The 24,958-nt window shown below is 47.5% G+C and overlaps 2 protein-coding genes and 2 non-coding genes across 4 annotated transcripts; 3 read left to right on the top strand and 1 right to left on the bottom strand.

Annotated features, from left to right (window-relative positions):
• The first annotated feature begins 5,021 nt into the window (after positions 1-5,021).
• LOC127319450 (cation/H(+) antiporter 15) lies at positions 5,022-8,075 on the top strand. The gene is made up of 3 exons (XM_051349478.2): positions 5,022-5,456; positions 5,542-6,534; positions 6,619-8,075. The coding sequence occupies exons 1-3, from the start codon at positions 5,265-5,267 to the stop codon at positions 7,918-7,920; spliced, it is 2,487 nt and encodes an 828-aa protein (XP_051205438.1). The 5' UTR covers positions 5,022-5,264; the 3' UTR covers positions 7,921-8,075.
• An 84-nt stretch (positions 8,076-8,159) lies between these two features.
• On the top strand, positions 8,160-8,233 carry TRNAV-AAC (transfer RNA valine (anticodon AAC)). The gene has a single exon. It is a non-coding gene; the product is annotated as a tRNA-Val (tRNA).
• Positions 8,234-8,308: 75 nt separating this feature from the next.
• TRNAV-AAC (transfer RNA valine (anticodon AAC)) lies at positions 8,309-8,382 on the top strand. Its single transcript has one exon. It is a non-coding gene; the product is annotated as a tRNA-Val (tRNA).
• A 3,424-nt stretch (positions 8,383-11,806) lies between these two features.
• Positions 11,807-14,253, bottom strand: LOC127319467 (exocyst complex component EXO70B1). Its single transcript, XM_051349479.2, has one exon. The coding sequence runs from the start codon at positions 14,116-14,118 to the stop codon at positions 12,163-12,165; it is 1,956 nt and encodes a 651-aa protein (XP_051205439.1). The 5' UTR covers positions 14,119-14,253; the 3' UTR covers positions 11,807-12,162.
• Positions 14,254-24,958: the final 10,705 nt, after the last annotated feature.

Genomic DNA, 24,958 nt, shown 5'->3' with positions numbered 1-24,958 from the left:
GGCAAAAGCTTTATAAAGATTTGCAACGACTTGAGAATCAAGACCATAAGTAGCACTAATATTACGAAATTTATCAGTATCCATAAAAGCTTCAATGCATTTATAATCATATTTTATACCTGACTCTCTATCTTTGTCGTTCTCCCATCTTTCAGTATTCTCCTGGATCCGATTAAGAAGGTCCCTTTTAAACTCTTCTTTGTTGCGTGTAAATGATCCAGAACAAGAAGTATCCAGCAAGGTCTTATCTTGAAAAGAAAGTCTTGCATAGAAATTATCAATAATAATATTACCAGGAAGCTCATGAATGGGGCATTTGAGCATTGAAGACTTCAATCTCCCCCACGCTTGGGCAATACTCTCTCCATCATGAGGCCAAGAATTATATATGCGGTTCCGGTCTTTGTGAATTTCACTTGGAGGATAGAACTTAGAATAAAATCGGGGCACAATATCATTCCATTCAAGAGAATCCCCATTATCCAGTAATTTATACCAATGCGCCGCTTTACCAGGCAGCGATATAGAGAATAACTTCTTCCTCACTTCATCCATAGCAATACCTGCACACTTGAATAAACCGCATAATTCATGTAAGAACAGTAAATGATCTCCAGGATGAACAGTTCCATCCCCTGTATAACGGTTATCCACAACACGTTCAATAATTTTCATAGGTATTTTGTATGGAACTTCTTCCTCACCTGGCACCTCATCCACTACCTTTGCAGTAGTAGTAGATTTTCCAAATAAAAATTCAAGAGAAGATCTCTCCATAATGAATTATAGCAGCAGGTAGGAATAAAATCAGCACAAACAGTAAAAGTTTCCCTTACCAATTCCACTTACCAATAGCGCTTCACTCCCCGGCAACGGCGCCAGAAAATAGTCTTGATGACCCACAAGTATAGGGGGTGTATCGTAGTATTTTCGATAAGTAAGAATGTCGATCCCAACGAGGAGCAGAAGGTGTTGACAAGCAGTTTCGATGAAGGATTCACTGTAAATGCTCACAGACAAGTATTCAGGGGGTTTTGATGTAACAGATGAATAAAGTACGAGTAAGTAAAGTGCGAGAGTAACAATTGCAGCGAGTGGCCCAATCCTTTTTAGCACAAAGGACAAGCCGGTTTGTTTACTTATAATGACCAAACGTTCTTGAGGACACACGGGAATTTAGTCTAGTGCTTTCGCTTCGTATAGCTGATTAATCTTCATTGTTTTGATAAGTGTTGTGTGGGTGAACCTATGCTAATGCACCGCCCTTCCTAGGACTAATACATACTTGTGATTATACCCCTTGCAAGCATCCGCAACTACAAGAAAGTAATTAAGATAAATCTAACCACAGCCTTAAACTCTGAGATCTTGCTATCCCTCCTGCATCGATATACCAACGGGGGTTTAGGTTTCTGTCACTCCGGCAACCCCGCAATTGGCAAACGAGTACAAGATGTATTCCCCTAGGCCCATAAAGGTGAAGTATCATGTAGTCGACGTTCACATGACACCACTAGAAGAATAACACCTCAACTTAAATATCATAACATTGAATATTACTCAACCATAATTCACTACTAACATTTAGACTTCACCCATGTCCTCAAGAACTAAACTAACTACTCACGAGACATCATATGGAACATGATCAGAGGTGATATGATGATGAATAACAATCTGAACATAAACCTTGGTTCAATGATTTCACTCAATAGCATCAATAACAGGTAGAAATCAATACCGGGAGAGTTTCCCCTATCAAACAATCAAGATCCAACCCAAATTGTTATAGCGATGACGAGGTGCAGCGGTGGAGACGGCGGTGATGATATGGAGATGATGGTGATGGCGATGGAGATGATGTCCAGCTCGATGACGGTGACGATGGCGTCGATTTCCCCCTCCGGGAGGGAATTTCCCCGGCGGATCTCAGCCTGCCGGAGAGCTCTTTTCTCTCTAGTGTTTTCCGCCCCGCAGAGGCGGCTTTGACTCTTCGCGACTATCCTCTGGAGCTTAGGTTTTCGGGACGAAGATGTACGCAAAGGAGAGGAGGCCAGAGGGGGCTGTGGGCCCCCTCCTCACAAGGCGGCGCGGCCAGGGCTTGGCCCGCGCTGGCCTATGAGGTGGGCCCATGGTGGCCCTCCTCGGCTCCTCCTTCTGGCTCCCTTCGTCTTCTGAAAAAATAGGATTTTTGGTATAAATTCCGTCAATTGTTGATCTTCCGAAATATTGCATTCTGACGGCGCTTTTTCCAGCAGAATCCTGACTCCGGTGCGCGATCCTCCAATAATCATGAAACATGCAAAATAGATGAAATAACATAAGTATCATCTCTAAATATGAAATATATCAATGAATAACAGTAAATTATGATATAAAATAGTGATGCAAAATGGACGTATCATCTCCCCTTTCGCGAGAGCGGTCGTAGATTCCCTTCCCTACCTCTTGAATCATAGAATGATCTACTAGCAAGGAACGCGGAAAGGACGCGGAAATACCGTCTCACGGGCATCCAAATGGCCATGTGGGCTAAACTGGGGAATTGCTTGGGAATGGTAAGTCCGGGAAAACGCGGCGAACCCTTCGGGATGGGCTGCAACCAAATGAGCCCTAAATGAAAATATGGATCTAGAGAAATCGCATAAATAAATGAAGATGTAACATATGGACTAATCTGTAAGAGTGGTCCTTCATGATAGTTGAATTTGAGTTCTTACTGACAGATGTGACGAACCGAACGTTGCAAGGGATACCAGGCCAAAGAGGAAGAGATATGAACATAAAGATAACATGCAATTAAGTAGTATATCGTAACTTGGTGGAAACATTGTTGGTGCAACTTAGAAACAAGGCCTTGGATGACTACACTAAGATTTGAGGCAAAAGATTTACGAATTATAACTATTAAGATGGTGGAATCACAACTTTCAATAAGAGGTAGTGGATCTAATCTTCACAACCTTATGGAGAACACATGTTGATTGCTTGATTTTAACATTTTCCCCTTCAACTTCCTCTTATTACATTATCTCTTGGGTTTCTTTCTTTTTTTGAGTGAAGGCTAACCTGGATTTTTCATCACTCCACGAATGGTGGCTAGATGGGAGGCTTGATATTCATCCCCTCTTCTGCAAAGTCCAAAATTCCTCTGGTTCATAACCCTAATGGTTGGTTTCTGGCACAGGTTTAGCCTAAAAGTCTTCAAGTTATCCATATCCTTGTAGCCCACCTCTCGAGGATATCTTAGAAAGTTGCTTTTTAGCATTTTGGGACTTTTGTTGACAGGAAAGATTTTGTAAACTTTGTTTTATCTTCCACAAAACCAAGGTAGGTAGTTTGCTCTCGAAAAATTTCATGGAAGTCATGCTTTAGTATGTAGAAAACCATGTAATTTTGTCCATCAAACTGCTTTACAAAATTAAAAATGGCTTCCGATAGATCAGACACAACAAGAAAAAAATAAATATTTTTTCCTTTACAAAAGTTATAATATTTTGTTTGGTGTGTAGGTGTTATTCGTACAAATGAAATGAATCCAAACTTTCAACAGGTGCTTCCCTCCTTGTGGTAGCCCCTATCAGTCGCCGCAGCCTATTGTGTCGGCTGCCTCTGAGAGCGAGGGCATTGACGGGATCTTGGCACCGGTGTTGCAGATCACGCCAGAGCTACATGAGTTCTGTGAGGACTCTTCTGTGGTGCTTCCGTTGGTGCTGGGCTCTTTTGAGGCCTTAGTGGTGGCCACGACGCCCTCGCCACCACAGTCGAAGTCTTGCCAGTCCCTCGCCTCTTTGAACTCTGGATTAGTGTTGGCGCCTAGCTCTGCTTTGTGGCTTTCTCGCCAGTTTAGATGCGGCTAGCCCTTGATATTGCAAGGATGTTGCCTGCGTCTGGACGGGGAAGGCCTCGGAGGACATGATCATGAAGGTGGAGAAGTCTCTCAGGAAGGTATCTATTAGGAGCAAAAGAAGGTAGAGAGCCGTAACAAGGAAAACTTCAGCAACTGGTTGATTGTTGGACACTTTTTGGGGTGTCATGTCCTTTTAGCGGGTCTTCCTTGCGACGTTCTTGTGTTGGCTAGAGTGGGTGCTCCCTGTTGTTTGGGTCTCTCTTATGCTTGCCTATGGTGTTTGTGGGTGTGCTGTTTGTGTGGGATTGTCCATGTTGTTGTAGATTTTCGTTCAGTTTTCTCCTAAAAACTAGGCACTCTCTTCTTAGTTAATGGATGAGGCAAAGCTTTTGCCTCCGTTTAAAAAAAAAACTTTCAGCAGTAATTCATTTCATTTGAATTTTAGATTATATTCCAATACCAGTGACTTTTTTGGCTGCCACACGGAAATGTAATTGAGATGGATTTTGCTACGAATTGCTACATAACAAAAGGCATGATCTTCCAAAGAAAAGATGCATGTCAACATGAAATGTATTGCAACACATAATAATTCATAACGTTTTGAACTCACAACATAAACTCATGTTGAACATATATTATCTCATCATCCACAACAACAACAACAAATGCCATATTCAGTCCATAGAACAAAGATGCATCGAGACAAGCAAAATCAACATCCAAAGTATTTAGGTAATTCAGTTGACCTATAATTTCTTCAAGTTCTCCTTTGACGCCAAAAGTCGTTGGTCCAACGCTTGAGATTCGCAAAAAAATACAATGTATTGAACTGTGAGAACAAAAGGCATATGTTTCTTTTTAGATCACCGTGAACACGACCGAGACTTAACTAAGCCTTAATCGACTGCCCAGTTTACAAACTTTTAGTTGCTGCGTGCGATTCGGGTTTACATTGTCTCAGCATTTGCAAGTTTTTTTTTTTTTTTTTTTTTTTTTTGGCGAATCTCGGCATATGCAAGTTAACATTGCATCCTTGTTGTTTGTTCTTTCCTCCCGGGAGAACGTCACACCTATGTTGTTCTCGACTGCTCAATTTTAGGTTTACTATTCTTGAACGCGAGATGGCGCCGCCTATATCGAACAATCCACAACGTTGGCAGTTTGTAGCCACAAGAATCCGACGAAACAAGCCGAGCTCAATATATTCTCAAGGCTACCAAGTTCTGAAACTTTTTTGACATGTCACCATTTTCTCCGGCATTCCTCTCATCCACTCACCGTGCCTCCTCACATCCATCACGCAAACCGCCATGGAAGGCACAGCCTGACGAGGCGGGCGTCGGGCAAGAAGAACCACGGGCGCGCGCGGCGACCGCGCCACCAGCTACAACGCCGATCCGGAACTAATGAGATGGACAATGTCAACTGCTACGTCGTCCCGCAGACCACGGGGAGCGGCCGGAACATCTTCCAGGGCGGCAGCCCGCTGTCGTCGTCGCTGCCCCTCCTGGGCGTGCAGCTCGTCCTCATCGTCGCCGTCACGCGCGTCCTCTACTTCCTCCTCAGGCCGCTCAAGCAGCCCCGCGTCGTCTCCGAGATCGTGGTACGCTCCATAATTTGCTGCCACCGTGACAAGATCGGCCTGATGAAGAGAGCGTTGGTCCATTAAGATTTGGTGTTGATTTCAGGGTGGAATCATACTTGGCCCGTCGTTGCTGTGCCGCAACGACGAGTTCAGGCAACTGGTGTTCCCGCCGAGGGGTGAGCCGGTGCTGAACACCGTGGCGACGTTCGGCCTCATGTACGTGATCTTCCTCATCGGCGTCCGGATGGATCCGAGGCTCGCCGTCCGGTCCGGCAAGAAGGGTGTGGTCATCGGCCTCTCGGGCTTCCTCCTCGCGCTTGCCCTGACGGCGATGGGCTCCAAAGGCGACGCCCTTGCGGAGGAGCAGGACGTGTCGAAGCGTTTCACGTTCCTGTTCGCGCTCTCGGCCTCGCTCTCCGTCACGTCCTTCGCGGTGCTGTCCCCGATCCTGTCCGAGCTCAACCTCCTCAACTCCGACCTCGGCCGAATCGCCATGTCGGCGTCCATGACCACGGACGGCATCGCGTGGCTCATCATGGTGGGATACGTCCTCACCGAGGCGTACCTCGTGTCGCCAGCCACGTCGCTCTGGGCGTTCATGTCCGTGGCGGCGCTCGTCGCGTTCATACTGCTGGTGGTGCGCCCGATAGCGCTCATGGTGATCGAGCGCACGCCGCCGGGCCACCCGGTGGACGAGACCTACGTCTTCTTCTTCCTCCTCATTGTGCTCCTCGTCGGACTGTACAGCGACATCATCGGCACCAACTCCTTCCACGGCGCGCTCATGCTGGGGCTGGCGATCCCCGATGGCCCGCCGCTCGGCACGGCGCTCGGCGAGAAGATCGAGGCCATGGTGTCAGGGCTGATACTGCCGCTCTACTACGCCATGACCGGGCTCAGCACCGACGTGTGGGAGATACATTGGGGCAGGTTGCAGATGGTCATGATCCTTGCGTGGTTCGGAAAGCTGGCCGGCGTCATGGCGTCGTCGCTGTACCTTGAGATCCCGTTTCTGGACGCCGTCTCGCTCAGCCTCTTCATGAACTCCAAGGGCATCGTCGAGATCATCACCTTCACCTTCTTCGTGACCAACAAGGTGATTCATCAAATTGATCTCGATCCTTAACTGTTTTGTGTGCATACTGGCTGACACGCAAGATTGATTTCGTTGCACGCGCAGCTGATTGGCAAGCACACTTTCAGCGCGCTGGTGTGCTCGTCGGTGCTGAACACGGCGCTGTCCGTGCCGTTGGCGGGGTTGCTCTACGACCCGGCGCGGCGCTACGCCGTGTACAAGCGGCGCACGGTCCAGCACCTCAAGGCGGACGCCGACTTGCGGATTCTGGCGTGTGTCCACGACGAGTCCCACGTCCAGGGCACGCTCGCGCTGCTGGAGGCGTCGCACGCCACGCCGCAGACGCCCATCGGCCTCTACCTCCTGCAGCTCGTGGAGATCGCCGGCCGCTCCGCGCCAGTGTTCATACCCCACAAGCTCCGCCGGAGCGCCTCCAGAATCGGCCCGGCACCGACGTCCACCGACTCTGACCGCATCATCAACGCCTTCTTCCAGTACGAGCAGCGGCAGCCGGAGGGCGCCGTGTCCGTGCAACCCTTCACAACAATCTCCCCCTACTCCTCCATGCACGACGAGGTGTGCCGCCTCGCCGTCGACAAGCGCACCTCGCTCATCCTCCTTCACTACCACAAACGCCACATGCTCGCCGGCGGCATGCGCGCCGCCATGGGGCTCCGCGTCGTCAACCGCAAGGTGCTGGAGGTCGCGCCGTGCTCCGTCGGGGTCTTCGTCGACCGCAACGCCGGCAACGTCGGCCTCAGCGCTTTCATCTTGCAAGATCACTCGACGTCGTCCTCCAGCGGCCGCTCGTCGCTAAGCGGCATGGGCTTCCGGGCGGCCGTCGCGGCCCTCTTCTTTGGTGGCGGCGACGACCGCGAAGCCCTGGCCTACGTGACGCGCATGGCGCGGCACCCGGGCTCGAAGGCGGCCGTGATCCGGTTCCTGCCGACACGAGGCATCAAGGACGACCCGGCAGATCGGCGGGTGGACAACCGCGCCATCGAGGAGGTGAAGGCGCTCTCGGCGAGGAGCAAGTACATGAATCTCCAGGTCCAGGAGGAGCTCGTCGGCGACATGGAGAAGATCGTCGAGGTGCTGAGGGGCCTCGACAAGGCCGGCTACGACCTCGTCATCGTCGGAATGCGGCACAGGTGGTACCCTGTGATGTCGGCGAACGGGCTGTCGGACTGGAGCGAGTGCCCCGAGCTCGGCGTCATCGGCGACCTCCTCGCGTCGTCCGACTTCGACACGCCGTACTCTGTGCTCATCATGAAGCAGCAGGACCAGGGCGGGCTGAATGCCGCCGTGCCGGGTGCCCAGGACGTGTGGCACGGCGACGATGGTGGGCCGGCGCCGCCGCCAGAGCGAACAATGACGACCGCTGGATCTAGCAAGTTCCGGCAGTAGGCCGGCGACGAGCAGAACTGACGTGATCTTGACTTTTGCAATGTAGACGTTGACCTTTCTAGTTTATAGGACCTGATTCAAATAGAATTTTCTTCAGTTCAGTTCATCTGTTGTGTACAGTCCGCGCTATACAGGGAGTTCAAATAGTTTTTAAATCTGAGTTGAACGGTTAGAACATTTATACTGCAATTGTCCGTTAGTAATTATTAAAATGTTAAATCAACCTTCATAACAGAAGAGGTTTCGTGGTGTAGTTGGTTATCACGTCAGTCTAACACACTGAAGGTCTCCGGTTCAAACCCGGGCGAAGCCATAATTTTTTTTGTAATTACCAAACTTTGAAATTTGATTTGAACATATTAACACCCCTTGTTTCTGCAACAAAAGCGGTTTCGTGGTGTAGTTGGTTATCACGTCAGTCTAACACACTGAAGGTCTCCGGTTCAAACCCGGGCGAAGCCATAATTGTTTTTGCAATTACAAACTTTAAAATCTGAATGAACATATATTTGCATCCCTTGTTTTTGCTTTAGAACAATATATATACTAAACCAGATAATCCATTCTGAGACTTCAGTACCATTTACAGAATGAAATCAACGTAGAGCGGTAATAATCACCTTCAAAACTCACTTTCCAATTCTTAAGCAAACAAAACTTCAGTCAAACAATAGCCGTTTCATGGAGATCCCAGTCCTCTACTACAAGGGTCCCCTTTCTACACAGCAGAAGGAACGAGATTCATAGCTGCCTGCTAATTAACCCGGACGAAGCCATTATTGCTTTTGCAATTACCAAACTTAAAAATCTTAATGAACATCTATTTGCATCCCTTGTTTTTGCAATGACCAAGCCTGATCTAATTGAACTCAATTCTTGCTTTAGAACAATATATACTAATCCAGATAATCCATTCTGAGACTTCAGTACCATTTACAGAATGAAATCACCGTAGGGCGGTAATAATCACCTTCAAAACTCCTGATTCTAAGCACAGCAGCGGCCCAGATGCCCTCTGCTGGATGCAGTCCGCATAGTGCAGAACGCAAACTTTCCAATTCTTAAGCAAACCAAACTTCACTCAAACAACAGCCTTTTCATGGAGATCCCAGTCCTCTACTACAAGGGTCCCCTTTCTACACAGCAGAAGGAACGAGATTCATAGCTGCCTGCTAATTAACTGTTGCAAAACCATTTACCTTAAGTAATAGTTGAAGAGGCACATTCTCTTCAACAGGGATGCCTCGACCTCGTGATCTTCTGGCTTGCTCTAGAACTCAAGTAAGTTGCAGCCAACCGCTCGAGTAATCCTTATGAGTGAACTTTTGTTGGTACTCCTTTTGGAGTATACTCGCAACCTCACCTAGCAATAGGTTAAGCAACAAGCTGCAACCATCAAGAAGATGGTACAGGTGAAACCTCATGACTAGAATTTATATACAATATTGCCTTTCAAAAAAAAAGAATTTATTCACAAGACTGCTCTGGGGTACATCCAAACCTAATCCAACCAATGTGCACCACCACCAGAGTGATTCCAGCAAAGTGTGTGCCGCCACTCCTAGATAATAGGAGGTTATGGCATATGGTTACTGGATTCAAATTGAGTTTCTAAATCTAGTACTTCTGAGAGGTGCCAATGTTATGAGTCACTGAGTTGTCGAGATTATGGATTACTGCAGTAAGTTTCTCAGCAACTTTGAGGAATAGCACTAGTAAACGGAACTGAAGTTCAGGCCTGACCGCCTGAAGCCAGGGCTACACAGTACCTTCTGATCTGTTGTGCTACTCCGCATCACTTTAGGAGCCCTCGAGTCTCAGAGGGTAGACTTGGTTCAGGTCAACTTTTCTGAAGGAACCCACAAGTCCCAGGACAAGGCACTGAGGATAATGGGAGCATGACCAGTTATCTGAAACAGAAATAAACCATATAATTTTCAATTCTGAATGTTAGACCTAGTTATCATTGCATTGTATACCTCAGCTGTTTAGGGGAAATTTAACTCAACTCCTAAAAGTTATGTGTTCCAGAAGTTCTGTTTCAAAAAAAGAAGTGTTTCACAAGCTCCGTAGTTGAGAGGGAAACCAGGCCCTATCATTAAAAACAGTAGACAACACACGCACATTAAATAAATGAACTTCATTAAAAAAAATGGTGATAGTAGGAAGTTGCAATGAGCAATTCAGTTAACTGAGGTGGCCAACGTATACTAACAGACATAAATAGCATAGGACAACTGAACTGGCAAATGTAACCAAAACGGGGCACGTATGTGCTCACTGTGGTTATGGCTACTCCTGGTCTTAGGCCATGACAGCATCAGGCCCGATAAAAAAAAAAACCCAAAAAATGTATGCCGGAGAAAAATAAAAATGACTAAACGATGAGCCTATATTGTTAAGCAATTGGCAAGTATAATAGTCGTGCATTTGGCTGCTCGCGGCTACACCAGACACATGACTGATAAACCTAAAATGGTATTCCAACTACGCATCAGCAACCACCATTAACATAAATGACTTGTATGAACAAGGTATTCACTATGTGCCATTTAGTTCTTCATGGAAGTTGCTGGGTTAGCCATGATGAATTTTCCGAAGGGTACAGTGCACAATGAAGTTTGTATTTACATTCCTTTTAGACAAGAATGACATTTGTCAGTTTTGAATGAAGGTTATTCTGAACCATAAAACAGAAAGAAAATATAAAATGGAGCACTAGGGATGCCAACTTACAAAATTATCAAACATCCAATAAAAACACCACCCTTCAATGATCAATTCAGATACAAAACAGTAAACTGTAAAGTGAAACACACAAAGTCCAACACCCCTGAGACTACACTTCATGTCCACAGAACACCTGGTAGAAGATGCAACCAGTGCACATTCTAAACGACAAAGACAATGACATCTCAACTACGGAGAACACCTTGTCTAAGTTACTGGTTATCAATAATGAATACTGGAGGCTGGAGACAAACTATATGCAATGAAACTCGTCTTTACAAACTCACCTGGCACGAAAACAATTGACCACTTCCTCTGCATCTCTCTGTTGACAATGTTACAGTCCTGATGCATTACTGGCATGTTTAGGTCTGCCAAGTCATAGAATTAGACCATCCGCAAAGTCATAAAAGGAAATGGCTAAACAACAAACTTATATTGTGAAGCAATGGAGAAGTACAACAGTTGTGTATTTGGCTGCTCACAGCTGCATCAGACATGTGACTATGACAAACCTAAATGATATTCCAACAGCACATTAGCAGTCACTGTTAACATGTAGTTCTTCATGGAAGTTGCTGGGTCAGCCGTGGTGAATTTTCCGAAGGGTACATTGCACAACAAAGTTTGTCTTTACACTCCTTCTAGACAAGAATAGCATTTTACCAGGTCTTAATGAAAGTTATAATGAATCATAGAACAGAAAGAAAATATGAAATGGAGCGCTAGGGTTACCAGCTTACAAAATTATCAACCGTTCAATAAAATGACACCCACCCCTCAATGATATTTTAGATACAAAACAGTAAACCCTTAAAGTGAAACACACAAAGCCCAGCGCCCCTGAGACTATGCTATTCATATCCACAGAACACCTGGTAGCCAGTACACACTCTAAACAACAAAGACAATGGATCTATCAACTAAGGAGAACACCTATTGGAGACAAATTATATGCAACGAACATCGTCTTTACAAAATCACCTAGCACAACAGCAACTGACCATTTTCTCTGCATTTCATTGTTGATAACCTTACAGTCATGAAGCGGTAATGGCATGTTTAGGTCTGCCATGGATTTCATACTTTGAACAGATTTTCAGCAATCATAGAATTAGACCATCCACAAAGTCACAATAGAACAATTCTTCAGAAATGTTTGAGCACACGAAGGTTTAAGATAGCATTTAAATCCACACATTAAACAGTTACGGGGTTAAACTGAGGTAGTTGGAACCAAAATGGGACCCTACCTTTGTTACAAAATAATCACCTTACTACTCACTAGTTGACATAAATACACCTAGAATCATGTACACCATTTGCCAAAACCCCATAATTTCTTCATGGAGAACAAAATACAAATGATACAACAACAATACAGGGTTTAGGTAAGAATATCACCATTACTGAGGCACGGATATTCACCAAAACCAATGCCAGCAACTTCACAAATCTCAGAGAATGACAGGTTATCTATCACCAGGATCACAACACGTATTGATTAACTTATCACTTTGCTGCTCCTTCAAACAACTGCCGGATATGTGCCTCGACATCTTCTGGGGTGTACTTGATGTACAAGTCACGTCCGGTTTCAGGAGCCGATTTTAGCCTAGCAATCAGAGCTGCATACACTGGCATCACAGAATCCACCACAGTAGACCTAATGTCCACCCGCAACTGATCATCAGCTATCATCCACTCCGATTGGACTGCATAGATCTCCTCAAAGTAGGTGTTGAACATGCGCAGCTTCTGCAGCATTGCCTTGGCTGGGAGTCCGCCAACGCCAGGCGCACCGATCTGCAGCACGCTTGTGACCTTGCCCCATGTGGTCCGCTGATAATCCATGCTCCAACGACGCACTCTTGATGACATCTGCTTGATCCAGTCATCACCGAGCAGAACACCTAGCTCGCTATCGTTCACCTTCTGGATGACGTACTTGCCGTTGTTCATCAAAAAGATGCAAGCCAGCGCTGGATCCCGGTAAAGCTTAGACTTTGTGTCCAGATTCTTCTGCAGAACGTCCATGATCCACGCGATGTGCACGGCAAGTGCAGAAGTGGGGCGATCAGGGTCCACGGGAGCTGCAGCTCTACCACCGGCGCTGAGGTCGCCTTCCATTACCTCTTCCAATGTCTGCCGCGACCCACACGCGGCACGGAGGTAGTTCATGACGTAGCGCGTGATGGGGTGTATGCCACCGCCGGGGGTGGCTACCCGGGCAGGGTCACGGCGGATGAGGTTTTCCAGTTCCATGAATATGCCCTTGATCGAGGAGCCGAGGGTGTTGCACACCGCAGAGACCTCGGCGCGGAGCGCGGCGGAGTAAGGGTCGGAGAAGACGGGGTCAAGGTCCGGGAGGATGTCCCGCACGGCCTCGTACATGTCGACGACGCGGAAGAGGCGCTCGGGCGAGCGGCTGGAGGAGGAGACGGCGTCGCCGAAGGATATGAGCTGCAGCGCCTGCGTGCGCACGGCGGCGATGAAGGCGAGGTCGCCGAAGGGCGCGAGGCCGTCGAAGACGCGGTCGCAGAGGCGGCGCTCGCTGGGGACGAGGATGCGGAAGACCATGTTGAAGGCCGGGATCCAGCGCGCGATGTCGAACTCGAGGTCCTCCCAGGTGGCGGCGTGGACCTCGTCGGCGGTGCGCGGGCGCACCCCGAGCCGCGCGACGCTCTCGTCGACGAACCCCCTGCGCGCGGCGGCGTAGGCCTCGGCGCACTCGCGGCCGAAGCCGGCGTCCACCATCCGGCGTGAGATCTGGTGCACGTTGGCGATGGAGCCCGGGGAGAGCGCGTCGATGACCACGTCGTAGTCGGTCACCGGCTTGGCGACCGGGATGGGCTCGTCGTCGCCGTACGCGTCGTCGTCGTGCGTCCCCCCGCCGTAGAAGCCCTCGTCGTCGGAGGAGGACCCGCCGGGCGCGGCCGGGGCGGCGTCGTCGGGGCGCTCGATGAGGGCGCGGAACTCGTCCTCCAGCCGCGCCATGCAGCGGCTGAGCAGCTCGTCGGCGCGGTCGAGCAGGGCGCGGTTGGTGCCCGCGGCGTCGAGCTCCTGGACGGTGCCGATGAGGTCGTCGACCGCCTCGAGGAAGGTGTCGGCGTCGCCCGAGTCGGCCCAGATGAGGCGGTCCATGGTGACGAACTGCGAGATCTGGCGGTCCAGCGTGCGCACGGTCCGCTCCATGGACGTGACGGGCGGCCTGGCGGAGGAGCCCGGCACGGCCGCCGGCTGCGGCGGCGGGGGCAGCGGGGGCGACGCCGGCATCGAGCGCTCGCCGCCGGCTGCCGAGGAGGCGGCGGCGGCGCCGCGCGCGGCGTAGATCTTGTCGAGCGAGAGGCGGCCGTCGTAGTTGGAGAAGACCTTGAGGATGTCCTCCGTCATGGTGTCGCTGCTCCCGAGCGTCTGCACGATGTGCTGCACCGTGGCGAGCAGCTTCTCCTCGCCGTCCTCCGCCATGGATGGCTACTGATCCGTCGGCACGCACGCGGTTTCGGGTGGTGGTGGTTGTGGACTGCCTGCGGGGAGGGAGAGGGGATGAGGCAGGCGATGACTTCGCAGGCGGTAGCTTGTGGACTGGCAGAGGGCGACAGCGCGTGGACTGGCCGTCGTCTTTACTGGCGGGTAGGCACGGCACGGGCAGCGGCCGCGCTCGAGTGGCAGTGCCGCGGGGGGACGGGTAAAGTCGGGGATGGCGGCGGATGCGGTGGGGTGTCTGGTATGGACGGCTGGATGAGCGGCAGAGCGCGCGAGGAATGGTCGATGGTGAAATGGCGTGGCCTCGGGGGAGCCGAAAGGAGGTGACAAAAGTCAGAAAGAAAAAGTTCGGCCCATGGAAACGACGGCGTTGCCGGAGTAGCGTGATCGACGGGGAGGTAGGGCTCGTGTCTGACTGTGGTCTGTGGAGCACGCAAATTTCATTATTTTCGACGCAGTAAACAGTGAAGCACGGCAGACGTGAGGAGATTCAGAGGCCAGAAAGTTTACACAGAAACTATGTTGCTCAACTCGTGTTAAGATTATGATGATCGTGCCAATTATTCATGGGCACCATCATGTGCAAGTGCAAAACATTCATTCAGCCGGAATTGCGGCGACACAAATGTGTCGCTCCGATGGTCAACCACGCCTCGCGGTTCCAAATGAAGCATGTCATGTAGGTATCATCGCAAGACCTCAAGATCCTGAATCTAATACCTTCTAGATCTGGAGGACCTAATCCTATGACATTGTCCCATTGCGCATTCGTGTGGAGACATGCGCCCGATATGTCCAACACCCGACAATCCTCGTCTCCTCTCACGACTCTCGCCAAGCGTGGCATGTGCATGACAAAAATCTGAAGATCTAAAGAAGAGCCCCACTTAAGTTGATTGCCTTGGTTACCCTCAAGGATGGAGGAGAATCCTCGTCTAACAGACCACCAGAACCTTGCTTGTTTATCTACAAGCACGTGTCAACGAGCCGCAAATCCTGACGCTTCCAAGTCCTACAATGCTAGATGATTTGAATGGCATTGTAAAGGGAATTACAACAAAGTGTCAAACTTATGTTGGTATGTGGTACGAGCTAATATGGATCAAGCAAAGGTTAGGCTCTACCCCTTTTCGGCCTCAGTATGTATGTGGTTTTTTCTACGAACAATGACCGCTTGCTCTCTCTTCTCCTGCTTAAATAGGGACATCATTATATAACAATCACCTTGTACAACAACCATGTGATAAATATTAAAGGCCACAAAGGCAACCATATATGATTGTGAGCATGTGCTCTCGCTATGACCCATGGTAGGCGTTTTGATTTTATATACTGGTTTTTTTCAAGTAAAAGTACATAGCAAAGTTCACAATGTAGGTATGTAGATCACCATGCTTTGATAAGTGCTTTGAATTAAGTTTCGTCATCCTTGACGAGTATAAACGGGCATGTATTGAACAAAAATCATTGAACTATAATGTGGTAAAATCCAAGTCTAATTCCTTTACATCAACAAATGATAGCTAGTATGTTGTGTTATTATATTACCAGCCTCACTTCTAATCACCGCCTTCTCTTGTGCCAATTGATTTTTTATCAAAAAGGACCACCCTCCCCAATTCATTGACAAAAAGAACCACCTGTGAGTAGAATTGACAAAAAGGACCACCTCATATGTGTCGGTAGAGCCCCCAGGCGACGCCACCTCCTGCCGCCGTTGCCCGTGGCGGCATGTCCACCTAATCAATGAATAGTGTCCTGATCGATGAACAGTGCACGGTAGCTACAAAATTTGTTGAATTTGTCTTTTTTGCTGAGCCCAAAATACAACGTATTTTACAGTGAATTTTTCCACGATTGTAGTGCATAGAGTTAGCTATATGTAGATATTTTTTTCGAATTTTTTGAGATGTTTTAAAAAAATTCAAAACTGGCTACTATTCATAGATTAGGATAATGTGGACATGCCGCCACGCGCAATGGCGGCAGGCCCTGCCGCCTCCGGTTGTGGCGGCAGGCGACACGTGTCGCCTGGGGGCTCTGCCGCCACATACGAGGTGGTCTTTTTTGTCAATTCTACTCACATGTGGTCCTTTTTGTTAATGAATTGTGGAGGGTGGTCCTTTTTGACAAAAATTCGTGCCAATTATGTGCTCACCACCCACACACATCAGTACATCACCCATGTCTATTGTGTTGGAGAAGACAATGTATCGTCACAAAAAATCATTTCTTGTCTATGGAGAGTCGTGACCATGTGACGGTACATTACTACAACATCCTATGCAATGCATGTCTGCAGATGCATCTGATGGGCATGCGAAAGGCAAGGATTGTGGCATCCACGATAAGAGGTGGAAAAAATCAAAAAGAAGAGTGCGCCATATGCCCATGCGAAATGACGGTTGCGCGAGTGGTGTGATCTATGGGAAGGTTGGACGTGAGGCTATGCATGGGCTCCAGAGTGCATGCACTTCGATAGAGTGAGGCACGGCGGCACCGTAGATCACGTGAAGATTTAGACTTCAACTTCATTTGATGGATGGCTACCGCTTTGTCGGCACGCACATGGGTTCGGGTGGTTGTGGGATGCGGGGAGGGAGAGGGGATGAGGCGATGACTTCGCACGCGGTAGCTCGTGGGCTGACAGAGGGCGACAACGCGTGGACTGGCGGTCGTCTTTACTGGCGGGTAGGCACGGCCGCGCTCGAGTGGCAGTGCCGCGTGGGGGTGGGTAACTCGGTCATGGACGGTTGGATGGCCCGCGAGGAGTCGTCGATGGTGAACTGGCGTGGCATCAGCGGAGGCGAAAGGAGGTGGGAAAAGTCGGAAAGGAAAGTGCGGCAAGGGCCCATGGGAAATGATGGCGTTGCAGGAGTAGCGTGATCGACTGGGAGGTAGGGCTCGTGGCTGGCTGGTTGTGGTCTCTGGAATGCACGCACACTTTTTTCCTTTGCGGGGGAGCACGCACACTTCGACGGAGTGAACAGTGAAGCATGACAAACGTGTGGAGATTCATAGACGATATAGTTTGCAGAGAAACCAAGTAGCTCAATGTGTTAAGATCATCATCGTGCCAATAATTCATGCGCACCATCCTATGCAACGCATGCGTCTAGCCGGAATTGCGGTGACACGAATGTCTCGGTCCATTGGCCAACCACACCTCGCAGTTCCAAATGAAACGTGTCATCTGGGTATCATCGCCAGACCAGAAGATCTTGAATTTAATACCTCGTAGAACTGGAGGATCTAATTCTATGACATTGTACCATTGTGCATTTGCGTGGAGACATGCAGCTGATATGTCCAAGACCCAACTATCCTTGTCTCCTCTCACGACTCTTGCCAAGCGTGGCATACGCATGACAAAAATCTGCATATATCTAAAGAAGAGGGCGGCCACATCAGTTGATTGTCATGGTTACCCTCAAGGATGGAGGAGAATCCTCATCTAATTGACCACCATAACCTTGATAGTTTATGTGCAAGCACATGCAAATCGAGCCGTAAATCCTGACGCTTCCAAGTCCTACAATGTTTGATGATTTGAACGACATTGCCAACAAAAGTCCAACAAATGTGAAACTTCTATAGGTTTGTTGTACGAGCTAATACGGACTGAGCAAAGGTTGGGCTCTACCCCTTGTTGGCCTCGGTATGGACTGTGACCACTCGCTCTCTCTTCTCCTCCTTAAATAGGGATACCATTATATAACAATCACGTTGTACAACGACCATGTGATAAATGTTTTTTTCTTGCGGTTCAGTATTGCAATAAGGGCCACATAGGCAACCATATATCGTTGTGAGCCTGTGCTCTCACTATGATCCATGATGGCCGTTTCGATTTTATATACTGATTTTTTTCAAGTAAAAGTATATACCAACGTTTAGAATAAAGGGTATGTAGATCACCATGTTTTGAATTAAGTTTCGTCATCCTTGAATTGAAAAAATCTATTTTAAGCTACACAAAATTAATAAAATCGGATAAATTTTATAGGATACATCATAGGATACACAAAAATAACGAATTCTAATAAATTGTATAGTGAATGCCGCACATTTCAAGACTATCAAATTTGTCAGATTTTGTCAATTTCATCTAGCCTAGAATAGAAATCAGTTTGCATTGAGACTTTACACCATTGGCTACCTACTGAATTTTGTTTTCGATTTTTTAAAACTTAAAAATATGAATTTTGAGTCCTTAAAAATAAAGAGCTACATGTAGCGCGGCCTCCGAAACGCCACACTCAAAGCAAAGTTCACAATGTAGATATCTAGATCACCATGCTTTGAGAAAATATTTAAATTAAGTTTCATCATCTTTTACGAGTAGAAACATGCATGTATTGAACAAAAATCAATGAACTATGATGTGATAAAATCTTCGGCTAATTCCCTTGCATCAACATTAAAGAGATAGTAACCATAGCTAGCATGGTGTGTTGTTACATGACCAGAATCTGGAGATAGTAATCTGCGGTCGAACAGCGCGCGGTTGGTGCCCGTGGCGTCGAACTCCTGGACCGTGCCGATGAGGTTGTCGACCGCCTCGAGGAACGTGTTGGCGTCCCCTGAGTCTGCCCAGATGAGGCGGTCCATGGTGGTGAACTGCGAGATCTGGCAGTCCAGCATGCGCACGGTCCGCTCCATGGACGTGACGGGCGGCCTGGCGGAGGAGCCTGGCACGGCAGCCGCCTGCGGTGGCGGGGGCAGCGAGGGCGACGCCGGCATGGAGCGCTCGCCTCCGCCACCACCTGCGGCGGCGGCGGCGGCGCCGCCGCGCGCAGCGTAGATCTTGTCGAGCGAGAGGCGACCGTCGTAGTTGGAGAAGACCTTGAGGATGTCCTCCGTCATGGATGTCGCTGCTCCCCAACGTCTGCACGATGTGTTGCACCGTCGCGAGCAGCTTGTCCTCGCCGTCCTCCGCCATGGATGGATGGCTACCGCTCCGTCGGGACGCACGCGGCTTCGGGAGGTGGTGGTGGTGGTGGTGGTTGTGGGCTGCCTGCGAGGAGGGAGAGGGGATGAGGCAGCGAGGACTTCGCACGCGGTTGCTTGTGGGCTGGCAGAGCGCGACATCGCGTGGACTGGCCGTCGTCTTTTACCGGAAGCGGCCGCGCTCGAGTGGTAGTGCCGCGTGGGGAGTGGGGACGGGTAACTCGGGGATGGACGGCTGGATGAGCGCGAGAGCTCGCGAGGAGTTGTCGATGGTGCAATGGCGTGGCCTCGGGGGAGGCGAAAGGTGCGGGAAAAGTCAGAAAGGAAAGTGCGGCAAAGGCCCATGGGAAACGACGGCGTTGCCGGAGTAGCGTGATCGACGGGAGGTAGGGCTCCTGGCTGTAGTCTCTGGAGCACCCACACTTCTTTCTTTGCGGGAGCACGCACACACCGGCGGAGTGAATAGTGAAGCACGCAAGACATAAGAGGCGACAGAGTTTGCAGAGAACAAAATTGCTGAACGGGAGTATATATGATCGTGATAATTAAGTATTCATGCGTGGCACCATCCTGTGCAATGACATGCGTTCAGTCCAAATGAAGCATGTCGCGTGGGTATCATCGTCAAATCTCAACATCTTGAATCTAATACGGCAATACCTCCTACACCTCCAGCAATCATACGACATTGTACCATTGTGCATTTAGATGGAGACATGCGGCTAATATGTCCAAGACCAAACTATCCTCGTCGTCTCCTCTCACAACTCTTGCCAAGCGTGGCATATGCATAACAAAAATCTGCAGATCTGAAGAAGAGCCTTACGTGATCAGATTGTCATGGATACACTTAAGGATGGAGGAGAATCCTCATCCCACAGACCACCATAACCTTAATAGTTTATCTACAAGCACGTGCCAATCGAGCCGCAAATTCTGACGCTTCCAAGTCCTACAATGCTCGATTTGAAGGGCATTGCAAAGGCAATTCCAACAAAGTGTGAAACTTATGTTGGTATGTGGTATGAACTAATACGGACCGAGCAAAACGTTGGGCTCTACCCCTTGTCGGTCTCGGTATGCATGTGGCTTTTTTCTGTGAGCAATGATCACTCACTCTCTCTTCTCACACTTAAATAGGGAGACTAATGTATATCTACCACGTTATTTCTACAACCATGTGATAAATGCTTTTTTTATGTGGTTGGATATTGCAATTAGGATCGCATATCCAACCATATATCGTTGTGAGCATGTGCTCTCAATGTGACCCATGGTAGTTTTTTCGAATTTATATACTGATTTTTTTTCAAGTAATTAAAAGTATATAGAAGATCACACAATATAGGTATGTAGATCACCATGCTTTGAGAAAAACTTTGAATTAAGTTTCATCATCCTTGAATTGACAAAAATGTATTTTAGACTACACAAAATTTACAAAATCTGACAAATTTTATAGGCTACATCATATTCTCTAGGCTACACAAAAATAACGAATTCTGACAAATTTTATAGTCAATGGCGCACATTTCAAGGCTATCAAATTTGTCAGATTTTGCCAATTTCGTGTAGCCTAGATAGAAATCATCTTGCATTGAGATTTTACACCATTGTAGTATACACCATTGGCTACCTATGGAATTTTGTTTTATATTTTTTTGAAGATTCGGACTTCGGAGTTCAGATGTGAAAAAGTTTCCTGAGAAACGAAGTTGTTGAAGGGGTTAAGGGCATTAACAAATCTTCCCTGAGTCGATACAATGCACTATCTCCATTTAAAGAATAAGCACTATAATGCATTATTTTTATTATTATCTCTAGTAATTAATAAAAAATAGTAAAAAATGTATTGCTAAGGTAAGACACACAATTCAATATAAGCAGGCCTTTAGGGATCTTGATTAAAAAACAGGTCAACCGGAGAAAATAGTATTCTCTTATTATATACATAATCATTTCTTAGGGAGGATAATCTTATGTTTATTCATTCTCTCTCTGCCAATTAAATAAAATTTCAACATGGTGATTCTAAAAAAGGCTGACATCACCTCAATTAGGGGTGTAAATGGGTCGGATCGGTTTTTGCTCATACCATATCCTCTACCATATATTTTTCTCGGATTCGGATCGGAGCGGATATTGATCGGTGTCGGATTCGAAAGCGGATATATCAGTGTGCGGATTCGAATCGGAAATGGAGTGGACCCGGACCGGAAACAAAAATAATCGGATATATACTCACATCGGTAGATAATTATAGTTCTTGCAAATCTTGAGAGAGATTTAAACTTTTAGTCTTGTGCAGTTAAGAAGAAAGAGACATAATGCGCTAAAATTCAAGCATTGTTAGAAATTTATATATAAACATGCTCACCAAATGAATTTGGTAACTTAATAACTACTAACCTTTCAAGATTGGCATTTGCTTTTGAATCAAAAGTCGGATTATCTGGTTTTAAACCTTTTGATTATCCTAATTAAATTTTGGATAATCCATATCCCCATACTATTAGCTATACCGTATCCTATACCATATCCGGAGCACCACTTCGGAATTGGATATCCTGATCCGCCGAATCCTTTAAAATCGGATATGGATACTGACACGCGTACAGCACGCGACCGTTGGGAACCCCAAGTGGAAGGTGTGATGCGTACAGCAGTAAGTTTCCCTCAGTTAGAAACCAAGGTTTATCGAACCAGTAGGAGTCAAGAAGCACGTTGAAGGTTGATGGCGGCGAGATGTAGTGCGTGTGACGCCCCAAAACCGGTACCATGAGGATCCCAGCGAATCCGCCGAAATCCGCACGATATCGATTTTAGGAGACGCACCACCAAGCGCCTCGTACACACCGAAGCATGCACGCGATGCGGGTGGAATCAATCACGAGAGGTAACATTACAACAGGATTACAATAGAACCCACAAGAAACAGATATATATTACAACAACGACTCCAACGAGTCAAGATACAAATATACAATACAAAGATCCAAATCATACAGAAGATCAAATACATCCAAGTACGGACAAGATACAAATTTGGACTAAGAGTCCTGAAGATAACCAGTGGCGTCCATAACCCTGCCCAGGCCAAGCCGGAAGGGTAACCTTGCTAGCGTCGTTCATCATCGTACCGATCTTCATACCTGCCCGGTTATATCCCGTAGAAGTAGCAATAAGTACGGGTTCGTACTTAACAAGACTTCAAGACGTATAAGCATTCGTCAACCAGTCGTCCTTTGTACTTGAGGCACGCAGGGGACTTAGAGGACGCAAGAGGAACGTCATAGGCAATATGGTGGGGTTAAGCGGCAGCGCGCAAGCACTAAAAATCTATAGAGACACTCTACAACATTCGTCTACCAGAGAAGGGGAGAGAGCGCGTAAACTAACAGTTCAATACTCTACAAACATAACACAGCCGATGTGTTCCCCCTTCGCAAAGAAGTACTGGCAAAGGCACCCACACTGTTGACAAGTTTTAACCAGTTATTATTTAAGTTGTTCTATCTTACCATGCAAGTTATTAGTATTGAAACATCAGGTGTAAGTTGTCTATGGTCGAGTCATACAGCTCCAAGTCGTCCATAACCGCGAACACGGCTTATCGATAAGATGTAACCCTGCAGGGGTGCCCAAATGTGCCCACACGCACGATCGACCCACTTATGACAGGTGGATATCACGACTCGCACTCTCCTTCACGACAACAATGTCCAGGAAGCCACCTAACCAAGTTGAGCCCGAATCAAAGTCCGGCCGTATCTCCGAAGCGGACTTAGCTGTTTGAGTCTACGGCTAAGTCAGTTCCTAGGAGATGCACATTGGATCAGAGCTCACTCTGGGGAGATGACCAATGACCTCACTCTTTCGGATACCGCTTAACATCGTATCCCACCTATACGTGCGTACAAGAACAAAGGGATACAAGGCATAAGGCTTCCCCAAAAGTAACAGAAGGAAACAAGCTTGCACGCACGCATCAAAAAGGAAACGTTACAATCTAGTTGTGGCCACTGGACAAAGCTGTAGATTCCGGCAGTGGTCGAGGGGAGACCCATAGGCATACCCACGTGTGGTTAGAGCGCTCAGTCTCGGAACAGATAACAGGAACTCGGGTCCTAAGCTTTAAAGAAACACAAGTGAGCCGTCACAAAACGATCAGCTGACCCACCGATGCCTCCGCTAACAACTATTAACAAGTAACCATGATATCCTCAACAGATATATCCATAAACCATGTGTCATGAATCCCCAATAGATAACCCGATAAAATAGCGGTAACGATAACACGATATAAACAGCACTAGCATGCACTACGGCTCGCAAGGCAGACCCGGTAACCAAACAATAGCTGTAGGTGGTTGGTGGAGGCAATATGGGCTGCTTGAGGTAACAGGTGGAAGGGACACGTGACAAGAACGCAACTTAAGTCTAGCAAGAGGGAGAAGGCAAAATAAAATAGGTGAGCGACTTCTGCAGGGGCAGAAGTATAGGGGAAAATGCTTGCCTGTTAAAGCTTGCTGAAGAACATCCGGAGAACTCGTCGTATCTCACCACACCACTTCGTGATCCTACCCGTGAAGAAGCAAATGCTGGAACACACAACGTATGCAAGTCTTACTACTACGGATAAAGAAGATCCAGCATGTTCAAGATGGTAGGCATGACATGGCAGATATGATGCAATGCAACTTATCCAATTAAACGGGATCGGAAACCCGGACAAACAATTATTAGGTTCGAGTTATTTTTCTACCGGCAAATTTAATTGTTGATTAGCATGGCAAGACATGGCATGGTGCGCTACTTCAATATTAAACGGAGCGGGGAATTCTTATCCGGTAATTCCAAAATACTCCGCGTTTATTTATTAGGTGTGATGCAAACTATAACGGAACGACATGATGCGAGATGCAAACAAGAGTATGGATGGTATATTCATGTTCTTCATATTTTTCTGATCGAAATTCATATATAACACATTTGATTAGAATAGAAGATATAAAATAAACATGTTTGTAACTGAAATAGAAGAAACAAAGAAGACATGAGGGAAACTGGGAGGTGATGCTTTGTTTGCCTGTCAAAACTGAAGCGAAAAAAAGATACAGGCAGTGGACCGGCGAGACAGACACGCATGAGATGGATAGTTAGAAGCTGAGCAAGCAGCAGATGGATCAATTGATGACGTGCCAAACTAGCTAAAACAAGCAGGTTATGACATGGATGGATGGGAGTTGCATACGGGTGAAGCTAAGCAATCAGGCAGCTAGCTGGATCAAGGAACGTGGTGCATAGCTAGCTAGCTAAGCAGCCAAGCTAGCGAAACCCCTCCGTGGCAATCGATCGTTGGAGCGATCACTTTCCTTGGCGCGGCAGCGCTCGCGCCATGCGCGAAATCAATTCCCTTTTTGTCTTGTAGTGTTTAATTACGTTCACATGTAGTTTTGTGTTCACACTAACAACTCATGTTCTCACTTGCATGTTGCATACAACCAAGAGCGTTCACACTGCATGCATGCATAAAGTATCTCATGGGTTTGCATTTAATGAGCCAACTTTTAAGCACAAGACTAGCTCTAACAAGTTTCTGCATGCATGCATGCACAGAGCATCTCGCTCTCTTTTTTCAGCACGACGCATACTTTCAATTCTCTTTATTTGCAATTCCCTTTTGACAATTCTCTTTTTTTGCAATTCCCTTTATATTGTTATTTCGTACAGTAATTCATGTTTTTCTGGATTAATTTTTATAATTCCCTTTTTCGGGCCAGTGGTTTTTAAGGGGGAAAATAACGGGTGGGGAAATCCACTTGCAACTCAAATGAACTACCACTTGCTACTCAAATTAAGTACTTTTTTA

Source organism: Lolium perenne, chromosome 1 (assembly GCF_019359855.2).
Source record: "Lolium perenne isolate Kyuss_39 chromosome 1, Kyuss_2.0, whole genome shotgun sequence".
NCBI classification, from domain to species: Eukaryota; Viridiplantae; Streptophyta; class Magnoliopsida; order Poales; family Poaceae; genus Lolium; species Lolium perenne.
Note: the sequence above shows the minus strand (reverse complement) of the source record. Positions and strands in the feature narration are given on the sequence as shown.